At 44.6% G+C, this 14,231-nt stretch overlaps 1 protein-coding gene across 29 annotated transcripts in view; it reads left to right on the forward strand.

The window, feature by feature from the left end:
• Madd (MAP kinase activating death domain) overlaps positions 1 to 14,231 on the forward strand; it is a 52,797-nt gene that overhangs the window by 13,287 nt on the left and 25,279 nt on the right. For 9 of the 29 annotated variants that reach the window (XM_029568580.1, XM_008843580.3, XM_017800759.2 and 6 more), the window contains 15 exons: positions 121 to 277; positions 2,058 to 2,161; positions 2,246 to 2,436; positions 2,814 to 3,067; positions 3,308 to 3,447; positions 4,397 to 4,498; positions 5,811 to 5,870; positions 6,233 to 6,335; positions 7,067 to 7,253; positions 7,348 to 7,498; positions 7,755 to 7,961; positions 9,576 to 9,629; positions 10,628 to 10,728; positions 11,917 to 12,000; positions 12,314 to 12,472. In XM_029568580.1, the coding sequence (XP_029424440.1) occupies positions 121 to 277; positions 2,058 to 2,161; positions 2,246 to 2,436; positions 2,814 to 3,067; positions 3,308 to 3,447; positions 4,397 to 4,498; positions 5,811 to 5,870; positions 6,233 to 6,335; positions 7,067 to 7,253; positions 7,348 to 7,498; positions 7,755 to 7,961; positions 9,576 to 9,629; positions 10,628 to 10,728; positions 11,917 to 12,000; positions 12,314 to 12,472 (2,054 nt within the window). The remainder of the gene's footprint in view (positions 1 to 120; positions 278 to 2,057; positions 2,162 to 2,245; positions 2,437 to 2,813; positions 3,068 to 3,307; positions 3,448 to 4,396; positions 4,499 to 5,810; positions 5,871 to 6,232; positions 6,336 to 7,066; positions 7,254 to 7,347; positions 7,499 to 7,754; positions 7,962 to 9,575; positions 9,630 to 10,627; positions 10,729 to 11,916; positions 12,001 to 12,313; positions 12,473 to 14,231) is intronic. The other 20 variants (XM_017800766.2, XM_017800770.2, XM_017800771.2 and 17 more) reach the window with 10 other exon arrangements.

The raw sequence follows: 14,231 nt of genomic DNA on the forward strand, positions 1-14,231 counted from the left end.
TGTTTGATCCAGCCCTGATAGGTGACAAGCCGAAGTGGTATGCTCATCAGCTGCTTTAGACTTTGTCCTACTTTTCTTTTGAGTTTTCCTTACTGCTCACTGTTTTTCCCCTTTTGGTAGATATGTTTGATCCAGCCCTGATAGGTGACAAGCCGAAGTGGTATGCTCATCAGCTGCAGCCCATCCATTATCGTGTCTATGACAGCAATTCTCAGCTGGCTGAGGCGCTGAGTGTGCCACCAGAACGTGACTCTGATTCGGACCCCACTGATGACAGGCAAGCAGTCCCTCGTGCTAGGCCTTTACACAGACAAAATCCCATGGCAGTTTTAGTGTCAGTCTTTGAAGTTTAACATTATATTTTAGTTGATTTTCTTTTTTCTTCTTTCTAAAAAATATCTCTTTTGATGTGTATTTATGGTGAATGTATGTGCACATGTTTGCATGTTTGTGTGGATGTGTTCCCCTGTGTGTGTGGGTGTGTGTGTGTAAGCCAGAAGATGGCATTGGATTTCTCAGAGTTGGAATTCCAGGAGTTTGTGGGATGCCAGCTTGTTACATGGGTGCTGGGATCTGAACTCCAGTCCTCATGATTGTGCAGCAAGTGCTCTTAACCACTGAGCCATTTTCCAGTCTCTTTATTCCCCTCTTCCTCTTCCTACCTCCTTTCCCTTCCCCCATCTTCCCTCTCCTTTCCCTTTCTCCTCTTCTTCCTCCCTCTTCTACCCCCCATTGTCCTCCTCCCCTTCTCCTCCCCCTCCTCTTCTTCCTCCCTTCCTCCTCCTCTTCCTTTTTCTCTGTCTTCTCCTCCTCCTTTGATATATTATATTATTCTTTGACAGTTTCATATACGTACATGTCTTGATCATAGCCACCCCAACTCTCTCCCCTCCTACCTCTCTCTTCTTTCCTTTCCTTTTTTTTTTTTTTTTTTTTTTTTTTTTTTTTTTCTCCCTGTAGCCCCAATGGCTGGCCTGGAACTCACTGTGTAGACCAGGCCGACCAGGCTGTCCCCGAACTCACAGAGATCCTCCTGCCTCTGCCACCCAAGTGCTGGAATTAAAAGAGTGCAGCAACACCCCCAGCCCTTATTATTAATTGTGTATATGTGTGTATGTGCATGTGTGTGTCCAAGGAAGCCAAAAGTGTTGGATTCCCCTGAAGCTGGAGTTACAGATGGTTGTGAGCCACCTGACATGGGTGCTAGGAACTGAACTCCAGCCAGCAGTATTGGCTTTTTTAATTGCTGAATCATCTCTCCAGCCATTGTTGATTTGTTTTTTTTTTTGAGACAGGAGTGCTGGTGCTTTTATTTTTTTGAAACAAGGTCTCCCTGTAGCCCCAACTGGCCTGGAACTCACTATGTAGACTAGGCTGGCCTTGAACTCACAGAGATCTGCCTGCCTCTGCCTCCCAAGCCCTGGGGTTAAAGGCATGCGCCACCATGCCTGGCTTAAAAAGTTATTTTTATTTTATGTGTATGAGTGTTTCGCCTGCATGTATGTGTGTGTACCTAGGGCTTGCCTGGTGCCTTGAAGGCCAAAAGGGAGCATCATATCCCTTGGAACTGGAATTAAAGCAGACTGTGAACCACCATGTGAGTGCTGGGAACTGAATTTGGGTCCTCTGCAAGATCAGCTAGTGCTCTTAATGATGGAGCCTTCTTTCCAGTACTTAACCTTGAACTTCTGATCTTCTTGCCTCTACTTCCCAAGTTCTGGGGGTACAGGCATGCACTCTCATACCTGGTTTTGTAGTGCTGGGAACTGAACCCAAAGCAAGACTTGTGCATGTTAGGCAAGCACTCTGCTAACAGAGCTGCATCTCAAGCTTCTCTTCTTTTTTTAAAAAAATTTAAAAACAATTTACTATGTGTGGATGTGTATGTGTGTGGCTACACAAGTGTACAGTGCATGTGTGGAGGTCAGAGGAAAACTTGAGGGAATCAGTTCTCACTTTCTACCATGTGAGTTCTAGAAATTTAACTTGGGTCATCAGGCCTGACAGCATCTGACAGCCATCTAGCTGACACTTCTTTTTCACTCTTTACTTTACAGTGGCAGTGATAGTATGGAATATGATGACTCAAGCTCTTCCTACTCCTCCCTTGGTGACTTTGTCAGTGAAATGATGAAGTGTGACATCAATGGTGACACTCCCAGTAAGTCTACTTGGAAAGCTTGACTGGTGCCAGGCAGAGTTTGGGGTTTGGGGATGAGGAGGCCTGTACTGTCGCCTTTGGCAGATGTAGACCCTCTGACACATGCGGCACTGGGAGATGCCAGCGAAGTGGAGATCGATGAGCTGCAGAACCAGAAGGAAGCAGAGGAGCCTGGCCCAGACAGTGAGAACTCTCAGGAAAACCCTCCACTGCGCTCTAGCTCTAGCACCACTGCAAGCAGCAGCCCCAGCACTATTATCCATGGTGCCAATTCTGTACGTGAGGACTTAGGGGGTGGATGGTAAAAGCCTCTGCTTGGGATGTGGGCCTCTGTCTCCTGGGAAAGCCATGCTGTAGCTATTAATTTGCCTCTTGCTCATGTTCTTTCCATCTTCCTCTTTATAAACACTCTGGCTAAAAGCCTCTGAGATATAGTTTTGACCCCAGAAAGGGGACCATTGGGTCTCCTTTATGGTGTAGCTGTGATCCACTTACATAGTTTGTAAGGCTAGAGATCAGGAATACTGGAGTTCCTTTCCCACACAGTTCATAGGCTAGGAATCTGACAGGTCTGGCCTGCCCTACCAAACTGAAACTCTGGGAAAGCATCACTGGGTACTGGGTGACTGCTTTTATTTAATGTGGCCCTTAGGAACCTGCTGATTCTACAGAGATGGATGATAAAGCAGCCACTGGTGCCTCCCAGCCCCTCCCTCCTGTGCCTTCCAGCATCGGTAAATCTACTGTGGACAGAAGACAGACAGAGATTGGAGAGGGGTCAGTGCGCCAGCAAACCTATGACAATCCATACTTCGAGCCCCAATATGGCTTTCCCCCTGAGGAAGATGAGGAGGAGGAGGGGGAAAGCTACACTCCCCGATTCAACCAACATGTCAATGGCAATCGGTAAGAGCCTGGGGACCCCTTCTAGATGGGTGACTGAAGAACCTTACTATGGTGACCTGGGCTGGGGTTAATCAGAATGTCTTGAGTACTTTTGCTGTTTTGCCATCCCCAGAGGGTAGTGCTTTGAAAAGGGGGCTTAGGAATTATGGGACAAAAGCAGCAACAACAGGGTAGCATAAGGCCCACTCCCAAGATTAGATATCCCTGCCTGGGGCTCATAGGTGCCACTGTGCATTCAAGGGCTCAAAAGCTGCTGCGGCCCAACAGCTTGAAACTGGCAAGTGACTCAGATGCAGAGTCAGACTCTCGAGCAAGCTCTCCCAACTCCACTGTCTCCAACAACAGCACCGAGGGCTTCGGGGGCATCATGTCCTTTGCTAGTAAGTATCTTAAGCTCTCTCATTCCTCTGCTCCATTTTCCTCCGTAGTAGGTCTTGACTGTGGCACATGTTGCTTAGAACTTGAGATAGAGGGCTAGGTTGGCATTAGTCCTAAATTTATTTTGCATGTGTGTATACATGTTCACATGAGTGCACTCATAGACCATAGTATGCATGTGGAGGTCAGAGGACAACTTGCAAGAGTTGGTTCTCTCTTTCCACCATGTGGGTCCTAGGGATCAAACTCAGTTTGTCGGCTTGGTAGCAGGTGCCTTTACCTGCTGAGGCATCTCTCTCGTCCACTCATTATTTTTGTATTACTGGAGATTTAGTGTGTTTCAGGCAAGATAGCTGAAAGGCCCACTGAAAATTAAGCATTAAATTATAAAATCATGCAGTTTTATAAATACTTTGTTGAACTATTTGATCAGATTTGCTTTGAATCTGATATAGCTTTCCTTGGTAAGGAACTTTGATTAACATGTTCAAAATATGTATGTGATTGATTTTTATGCTTAGAGAATATTTCCAGCACTGAGGGTGGTATCATTTAAAGACTGTAGATTGACGAGGGCCTAAAGAAAGCCACAATAAAGGATAATTGCTATTGTGATTGTGCTTTCAGAAACCAGGTAAGAGCAGCACCCACTTCAGACCAGAGGTATATGCACTACCAGCTTTCTTGCTGTTAGCCATAGATGAGACTTCAATATTATCATGGGAGGTAGCCAGAGAATGTTATTACTGGTTTTGAGCAGAGTTGGCAATGGCTCCTGTGTTTACCTTAAGTTACATTAGATCTTTTCTAAGATAGAGCAGAGATGATCTGAGCCAGCACATTGGGATGCTGTTTGAAAGGAGAGAGATGAAGATAATGCTACAGCACTGGACTAGAATGCTGTGAATGTTTGTCCTAGTAACTCATGGCTCCTATACCTCCCCTTTATAGGCAGCTTATATCGGAACCACAGTACAAGCTTCAGTCTTTCCAACCTCACCCTGCCCACCAAAGGTGCCCGAGAGAAGACTACACCATTCCCCAGCCTGAAAGGTAACTACAGCCTTTCTTTTTGTCAAACTAGGTTTCTCTGGGACATATGTCAGGCATATAGGTGCTTGTCAGAAGCCCTGTGTACCATGAATCGTTTGACTGGCTGTTGCCTCGTGTTGGTTCTCATGACTTTCGCTGCACACCATAGGCTCTAGGTGGTTGTAGATGGAAATCGCCTTTGTATAACAGGAAAATCCTGTTGTATCAGTTAGGGTAATGGCAGAGTGGGATCACTACTGCTTTTGGGGGAACCTTGTTAGAGGTCCATACTATTACATAGATCATCAGCTGCCCTCAGTCACTGTATGAACTTAGGATAAACTCCTTCCCAAGGAGCTGGCTCACAGGAAGATGGTTTTGGGGAGCCTGGCACTGTATAGAATCCAGCCATTTCCTGTGGCTTCGTGTCAACTTTTGGTCTATAAGTGATATCGATTGACTTCTAGGGTCTGTTCAGACCTTATTTCAATTTTGCTTGTGATCTTTGTAGTGTGAAGGGTTATTCTCAAGTTAATTTGATGTTTTTTTGTTGTCTTGGATACTGTACTGAGATATTTAATTATAGTAGGAAGTACAGTGAGGAGCACTGTTTTTATTGTTGTTGTTTAAAACAGGGTCATCCTTATATGGAGCCCCTCAAACTTGAAGTACTGCCTGAGCACCCCATAAGATTGCACTCATATGCCACAACATCCAGCTAGAAATGGCAGAAGCCTAAGGAATGTTCTTTAGTGGGGTGGGCACAAGTGGGTAAAAGGACTTCAGAGTAGTAATACAGACTAGTATTGCTTCAGTGAATCTGCACGTGGCTGGGTAGATTCTGGATGGAAAGGTGTTAGTGTCTCTGGCTTTTCTTTGGTACATTTGAGGGGCAGAGTCCTGGGAATTCCTTCATTGCATGCTGTTGCTTCTTCTCATGTGCTGCACTTATCCATTTACCCATGCCCCGCTCTACTTCCTATGACAGCATCTGCAAAATGTCTCTTCCCTGTGGATTCCCACAGGCCCTCCAGATTCCTGTGCTAGATGTTTCATGAAAACTAGTGTTCCCTCTTTCATGCATGTGCCTGTTTAGTATCTGAAGGCTCCCTGTGTCATTTACCTTGCCCCAGGCTTAAGGATGGGCTCTCATAGAGCCTTGGTTGTCTCCTGGTCACTTGGCTTCCAGCTCTGATGTGCCCAAGAACCAAGGTTATGTGCACTTTTCAGGCTTTGAGAGAATGCTCAGATGATCTGACTTACTGCTCCATCAAGGGTTACAGGGGTTGAAGTAATTGTGGTGCACCTACTAATTATGTATTTTGTGTCCCAGTATTTGGGCTAAATACTCTAATGGAGATTGTTACTGAAGCCGGCCCCGGGAGTGGTGAAGGTGGGTCTTCCCCATGAGCTGTGCATGATCTTTTTTTTTTCCTAGCATCTTCTATGCCTGCCTGAGGGCCATCCTCCTCATGGAGCAAGTGATGTCACATGAGTGACCTGCCTTGCCTGTCCCCCCCGAAACACCCATGCTACCCATGGGGTGTGCTGCTGGTGCATGTGGAGTGGCCTGAGTCTCCATCCCTACCTCCTCCACATTGCCATAGCTGCTTTCTACCTGTGTATTATGCTCGGGTGCCACCCCTGCCCAGCCCTGCTGAGGAATGGGTGTAGAACCTGACAACCCAGGGCTGTGCTGTTGTGAGCCCCTGGACTTGCCAATGATGTCTCTCATTCCTACCTTCCCTGCTATAGGAAACAGGAGGGCCTTAGTGGACCAGAAGTCATCTGTGATTAAACACAGCCCGACAGTGAAAAGAGAACCTCCATCACCCCAGGGCCGGTCCAGCAATTCTAGGTAATAAATGGCAGAATGGTTTTGTTTTTTGAGACAGAGTTTCATGTACCTACCAAGCTGGCCTTGAACCCAATATGTAGCTGAAAATGGCCTGGAATTGATCATCCAGCTCCAGCTCCCAAGTCTTTGGATTACAGGTGTATATCACCATGCCCAACTGGCAGAAAAGCTTTAAAAATTCTCAGGTAGAAGTAGTAATTCCTTATAAAATTTGAAGGGTGCTCAAAAGTGGGAGAGCAGTTTTGGTTTGGTTTGTTTTTGTTTTGTTTTTTTTGAACTCAGACCTCCTGAGTACTGAGATTAAAGGCGTTCACTATCATGCCCAGCAAGAGAGCAGCTTTTTTTTTCTTTTTGAGACAGGGTCTCCCTGTAGCCCCAGCTGGCCAGGAACTCACTATGTAGACCAGGCTGGCCTTGAACTCACAGAGATCTGCCTGCCTCTGCTTCCCAAGTCCTGGGACTACAGGCATGCACCACCACGCCCAGCTTCATTTCTCATTTTTAATCAATCCCCAAGCAACAGTAGTGATTTATGGTGTTGAGAAAGATGAAACTCCAGAATATGGGGACTTGGGAAACCAGATACTTAGAGAGTTGGGGGAAGTGGTGACCATGGGCATTTGGAGACTTAGCTTTATATTTTGCCCCTGGATCAAACATCTTACCCAGTGAAAGTGGGGATGCTCTGCCAAGGAGCAAATGACCACAGATGTGATGTGTGGACTCTTTAGTGAGAACCAGCAGTTCCTGAAAGAGGTGGTACACAGTGTGCTGGATGGCCAGGGAGTGGGCTGGCTCAACATGAAAAAGGTACGCCGACTATTGGAGAGCGAGCAACTGCGAGTCTTTGTCATAAGCAAGCTGAACCGCGTGGTGCAGTCAGAGGATGAGGCCCGGCAGGATGTCATCCCAGACGTGGTAAGTATTGGGCTAGGGAGTCAGAATCAACTGGGCAGAATGATGTGAATGTCAAAGAAAATTTGTCAGCTCTAGACCCTGGTTATTGCTGCAGGAGATCAGTCGAAAAGTATACAAAGGAATGCTAGACCTCCTCAAGTGCACAGTCCTCAGCCTGGAGCAGTCCTATGCCCATGCAGGTCTGGGTGGCATGGCCAGCATCTTTGGGCTTCTGGAGATTGCCCAGACACACTACTACAGTAAAGGTAGGGCCCATACTTCCTGTCCCCATGTCAAGTTTCCAAGTACCACTCTGCGTCCTATCACACTTTGGCATTTTTATCTTCTGGTGCATGTTTATATGTACGGAATATTTTTCTATCATGAAAAATAAGACCTTGGCTTTTCTTTTCTTGTTCTAAGCCTGTTCCACATCCTCCTGTATTCTGGCTTTCATTTCCCTGCCTTGATTCCCATTCACTACCTCTTCTGACCTCTTTCTGTATTTGTTCTTTTCCTTAGAACCAGACAAGCGGAAGAGAAGTCCAACAGAGAATGTAAATACCCCAGTTGGCAAGGATCCTGGTCTGGCTGGGCGAGGGGACCCAAAGGCTATGGCACAGCTAAGAGTCCCTCAGCTGGGTCCTCGGGCACCAAGTGCTACAGGAAAGGGTCCTAAGGAGCTGGACACCAGAAGTTTAAAGGAAGAAAATTTTATAGCATCTGTTGGTATGTATCATTGTGTTTGAAGTACTGGAGGGGTCTGGTTCTTAACTATCCCTCCTTCCTCTCAATTCATCCTGAATCCTGCCTCTCTCCTCCCCATGCTTTGTTTTCTAGAGAGGAAGGTAGGTCTATGTCCAGTTCCAATGGCATTTTCTTGTACTTCTTTAGTCCTTCTGATCCATCTATAGCTATCCCACCAGCATCTTAAAGGAAGAATGGATTTGTTTATAGACCCATAGGACTTAGTACAGGGAGTCTGAGCCATACTCCTGGTCACTTTTTTAAATTTACGTCAGAATTTCTTCACTTAGAGGCCGTGTGAGTTCCTGGAGACTATAAGGAAGTTTGTAGACACATCTTTGGACTGTAAGATATGATCATCTGTGTCTCTGCTTCTGGTTCCCCCATCCAGGCCTCACACTGCTCTGGAATGTGCTCCTTTCTGTTACGTTTGGTTTCTAGACCTCAGAAGTATAGATCTGAGTCAGCTCTTCTTTCAGTCCTTCCACCATGGATGCAATTAAAAACTTGCTTATGTTCGGTGTCTCTATACTCACTCTCTGGTGTCTGTTGGCTCACTCCTACTTGACCTTGAGTCCGGGCCCCTTTCTTTTTCTGGTTCTAGGTCCCTGGGCACTGTGCTTTCGGCTGATGCCTCTTTGCCACAACCATTAGCAGTTGTCTTTAGTTCTCATAGAAACCAACTTCTTTTTAGGGGTGCTCCAGTTCTAGTTAGCTATTATCCTCTTAGAGCCTGGCTTTCTCCTGCCTGATGTGATGTTCTAGAAAAAACATTGACCGGTTGGCTTAGAAGTCCTGAATTTACTTGGCCACTTCCCTCTCAGAATCTCTGTCTCTTCATCTAAGAAATGAAGAGATTATACTAAATAAATGCTGAAGTTCCTTCAAGAAATAAAAATTGCTATGGTTGGTATTCTCTATGCTTTGTTCTCCTGAGAAGCTGGTCTTGACCATTTTATGTTCTCTTACTTCTACTAGAAGCATTTTTCCTAGACAGTTGGTTAAAAATGGATCTCCTGGTAGGGTAGGTAATAGTTCCGAGGGGGAGTTGGTCTTTTTGAGTAGCAGAAGGAGCGATGCTAACCAACTACACAAGTTGCCCTCTGTCCAATCCAGTGACTCAGACTACACTCATGCTTCTGAAACCCTTTGACTACTTGACACCATCCTCCCTTTTATCTGTAACTTATAAGAATGGCCATTCCTCAGCTCATTTGGCTGAGAGAGAGTGCTGTGGTTTGAGTCAACTGACCTAAGTTATACACCCTTGAGCATATGCTCCACCTGTTTAGGATCAGTTTCCTCATACAAAATAAAGAAGCTTTATGAAGAGCCCTTTCAGCTTGAACACTCTGCAGAGCCTTTACTGCTACACTGGGATAGGGTTAGAAATTTGGAATCTTTCAATCATGATTTTGGGGATAAGAATTGGATCTTTTGATTCCTCACCCCTACCCAAATAAAGATATCTTTGTATCTCTTGACTGGTAATACTGTGCCTGAAACTGAATAAATGGGTGGGTGGGTTTCTGTTTAGTCTGACCAGCCTCTGACTCTCTCTGTCTTTCTCTCCTGCTTGCATTGCATCTGGGGTAGAATTGTGGAACAAGCACCAGGAAGTGAAAAAGCAAAAAGCTTTGGAAAAACAGAGTAAGGAACAAATGCCCCTTCCTGTCCCTAAGTCTCCCATACCTGCCAACTTCCCAGGCCCAGTTGGGGCAGGCTTCCTTTGTTAGCCCCACCCCAAATTTGTTCTTTGGGGTATTTGGAGGAAGAGTTGCAAAGACAGGACAGAGGGTTCTTGGGGGGTATTTGGATTGAAAGCAGGAAGGTGGTGTGTGACTGTTAGGTGTATGGCTTGTAGGCTGTTCCTTGCCCCTCCCTTCATTAGTAATCATGGTATCTACTGAGTAAAATACCTCTTAGACCTTGGTGTTTGATTGCTGTAGAGCTGGCGGGGAGAAACTTTGCCGATTGCAGTGCCCTTCATTGCCTGATATCTCCCCCACCGTTAGGAGGCCTGTGGGCACAGTTGGCAGAGATGGTTGCTCTCCCTCCATGTTGAGTCTGTAGCTGCCCAACTCTCTCTAGTGGCTTGCCTAGGCACACTTTCTTGCTATCTGTCATTCTGTCCTTCCACCATACCATTGTTGTGACTGGGTTAAACAGCGGTGCTGTTTTTCTCAAATGTAGATTGTGTAAGGGTGGGGGTTAGGCAGTACACACTGAAATGGTGTTTCTCTCTTTCGGCCTAAACTTTTCTGGCCTCTTTGGACTCCTTTGTCAGGAATCACTGAGTGACCTGGGAACATTTAAATGGTCTCAGGTACAGGTGGAACTCTGACTCTGGGTGCCATGGAATGGGGTTTAGATGTTTGTGTATGAAATTTTTGTTTTAGGGTAGTTTGGGCTGGATTTTCTCAGGTCGAGAAGATGGATGCAGATCCCTTGAGGCCAGGTCTCATTTATACTACTTGGCTTCTGGGACCTCTTCTAGTGGGTGCCAGTGGTGAAGAGGGGCAGTCTCTGGGAAGGTGACTAGGATGTTCTGAACAGGTCTGGGGCCAGGCTGTGCTGCTATCCCATTCCCTTCACCAGCCTGCCCCAAGCTTCTGTGTGCTGAGTAACAGAATTCTTCCCCTACTCAGGGCCAGAAGTAATCAAGCCTGCCTTTGACCTTGGTGAGACAGAGGAGAAAAAGTCCCAGATCAGCGCAGACAGTGGTGTGAGCCTGACTTCGGCTTCCCAGGTTTGTGACAACTTGTTGAAAATTGTCAGGACTAAATTTACTATCTCAAAATTTACTATTTACTTTCTTTTAAAAAAAAATTTATTTTTTATTTTTTATTTTTTGGTGTTTTTTGAAACAGGATCTCCCTGTAGCCTGAGCTGTCCTGGAACTCATTATGTAGACCAGGCTGGCCTTGAACTCACAGAGATCCGCCTGCCTCTGCCTTCCAAGTGCTGGGACTACAGGTGTACGCCACCATGCCTGGCTATTTTTTTATTTTCTTATTTTATGTTTATGCGTGTAGTGCCTGCATGTAGGTAAGTTCATCCGTGTTATGCAATGCCCGCAGAGGACAGAAGAGGCTGTCAGATCCCCTGGGACTGGAGTTATGGACAGTTGTTAGCTGCCATGTGGGTGCTGGGATTTGAACCTGGGTCTTCTGCAAGAACAGTCAGTGTTCTTAACCGCTGAGCCATCTCTCCAGCCCTACTTTTTTTTTTTAAACCTAGGGCTTTGGGGCTGGAGAGAGGAATGCCAGTTCCAGGGGATCTGATGCCCTCTGGCTTTCAAGGGCATCGGCATGCACGTAGTGCACATGAACTCACCCAGGCACACATACATATACATAGATAAAAAATAAATAAAAATTAAAAAAAATATATATATCTATGTTAAAATGTATCGACTAAGATTGTGTTTTCAGTTGAGTATGGTGGCACATGCCTTTAATCCCAGCACTTAGGAGGTAGAGGTAGGTGGATCTCTGTGAATTTGAAGCCAGCCTGATCTACATAGTGAGTTCCAGGTCAGCCAGGGCTACACAGTGAGTTCTAGGCCAACCAGGGCTACACAGTGAGACCCTGTCTCAAAAAAACAAAAAAAACCCTATAAAACAAACAAAAAAGATATTTTCAAAAAATTAATGACATAAGGAAATAATTATGAAGCTATATAATTATAATTATGAAGCTTTTATGTTTTAAACATGTCTAGAGAAGACTAAAAGGAAATATGCTAAAAGCAGTGGTTTATGTAGATGGTAGATTTATGGTTTATTCTTATTTTGTTTTCTACAGTGAACTTGTCATTCTTTAACATGCTATCCCATTTTAATTTTGTAAGTTACATACATTATATCTAGGAAGAAAACTAAATTGCTCAGGACTTCTCTAGGAATGAAATCAGTGTGCCTTTGTCTTATTTCAGAGAACTGATCAAGACTCTGTCATCAGTGTGAGTCCAGCTGTTATGATCCGAAGTTCAAGTCAGGATTCTGAAGTTAGCACCGTGGTAGGGGAACACCACACTGGCATCTTTGTGGTGGGGGTGTGGATTTCTCTTTGAAAATGGGGCTCCTTCTTCTTAGGAGGCTGTTCTTAGTCTCAGATCAGATTGGTTCTCATGGTGGAGATATGGGACTGTTATAGGTGTGTGTGTACACAGAATTTCACCCATCTTATAAAGAAGGTACTTGAAGAAGCTGTCTGACACACCTGTAAAATTTGATACTTTTATTTATAGTAGAAGAGAGTTTTAACTGTGACTTTGGGGGGAGGGGTCCTTCTCTAGAGAATATCCCTTACTACCTTTTTGTCCTTTCTAGGTAAGTAATAGTTCTGGAGAGACCCTTGGAGCAGACAGCGATCTGAGCAGCAATGCCGGTGATGGGCCAGGAGGCGAAGGCAGTGCCCACTTGGCAGGGTCTCGGGGCACTTTGTCCGATAGTGAAATTGAGACCAACTCTGCTACAAGCACCATTTTTGTAAGCTTTAGTTACTAACAAAAGAAGACCGTTTCCTTAATGGGAGAGGGAGGTGGTTTAGCAAAGAATGAAAAGTTGAAGTAATGAAGGAAAAGGTAGGGCTGGAGGCCCTACCTTTATTCAGTGGCAGAGCACTTGCTCAGCATGTGCAAGGACCTGTAGAAGAACAGGAAAGAACTTCCCAATAGTCATCCAGTAAGGCCTTGATCAGCTGTAATGAAATTCTTTTTTTCTCCTTTTGAGACAGTCTCACTGTGTAGCCCAGGCTCATCTCAAGCTTGTGATCCTTCTGCTTCAGCCACCCAAGTGCTGGAATGGCAGGTGTGTGCCATCATACGGTGCCCAAAGGAAATAAATTATTCTTAGCTTTTTATGTATGTGCTTTGCAGTATATGCCTGCTTCTTTGGACAGCATTAAATGCTTGGATACATGTACCAGTCTGTTAGATCGGATAATGGATTCTTCCTACAGTAGCTTTTCAGTCTTTATCTTTTATCTATAGAGGAGAATGGAAGATTTCAATGAAATCTACTTGTTACCACAGGTGCTCGTTTCTGCTTTCATTCCGTCTATATGTGTATCCAACAGAGCCAGTGGAGGCTGAGAGGACTGAGTTAGGAGGGTCACTTACCTTGAGGGGACTTGACTGTCTGAATCAACACAGACTGTTTAAATAAGATTATTTAAAATCCTTCCAGCTGGGTGTGGTGCCTGTAATCTGTGTTCTCAAGAGGCTGAGGTAGAAGGATCTCAGGTTTGAAGCCAGTCTGGCTACATGGCAAGAATGTCTTTAAAATAAATAAATATTGCATTACAAGGGTACACTTACACACATGCAGTCAATATACTCATATACATAAAATAAAAATAATAAATAAAATATTTTATAATTATTTTTAAAAATAATAGATAGATGATAGATAGAAGATAGATAGATGATGATAGATAGATAGATAGACAGACAGACAGACAGACAGACAGACAGATAGATAGATTAGATAGATAGATAAGCAAGCCAGGGAAAAGGCTCCGCAGGACCCACATGTTGGGAGAAGAAAACTAACTCCCAAAAGTTGTTCACTGATCTCCACATGCTCTCCATGACACATGTCCATGAACACACATAGACACATACAAAATAAATAAATGTAATTTTAAAAAGCTTAAAAGAACTTTGAAACAACTCCCTCCAATGTGTTTCCATTCTGAATGTTAAGACTATCGGTCTTGCAAAAAGCTGGTCAGCTGTGTGCTACCTTTCTTGGCCCTTCCTGGCACACAGTCTTAATTGTCTTGTGCTGGTGAATAAAGAGTCTTTATCTAGATGAGCTGAGAAAGTTTACCTAAGTTTCTTGGCTCAATAAAGGCTTTTCTTGGTGTGTGTGTGTGTGTTGTGTTGAATTTTTACTTTTTGGCAAGCACTATACTACTATGCTAAATCCCCAACACTTAAATGCTGCTCTTTATAAGAAATGTAGATCAGTATGGTCCACTGAGCATTGTATTGGGCTATGAACCAGGATATTAGCATTTAATCACACTATTTAAGTATTGTCCAGTAATCTTTGGTCAGTTGTTTATCTGCTTATTCTGTTCCATGTGCTGTGAAAGGGCATATTACCTGCCTCTTCCTTAAGCAGAAATTTTTTAATTAAAAATAAGTCTGGCATAACTCCAGGAACCAGGACAAGGGTAAGGAAACAGTGAGGTAAAGGAAAAGAAATAACCTGAAGGAGAAGAATAGTAGGTAACAGGCCT

The sequence above is a fragment of the Nannospalax galili genome, unplaced genomic scaffold (assembly GCF_000622305.1).
Source record: "Nannospalax galili isolate Female #2095 unplaced genomic scaffold, S.galili_v1.0 scaffold1200, whole genome shotgun sequence".
NCBI classification, from domain to species: Eukaryota; Metazoa; Chordata; class Mammalia; order Rodentia; family Spalacidae; genus Nannospalax; species Nannospalax galili.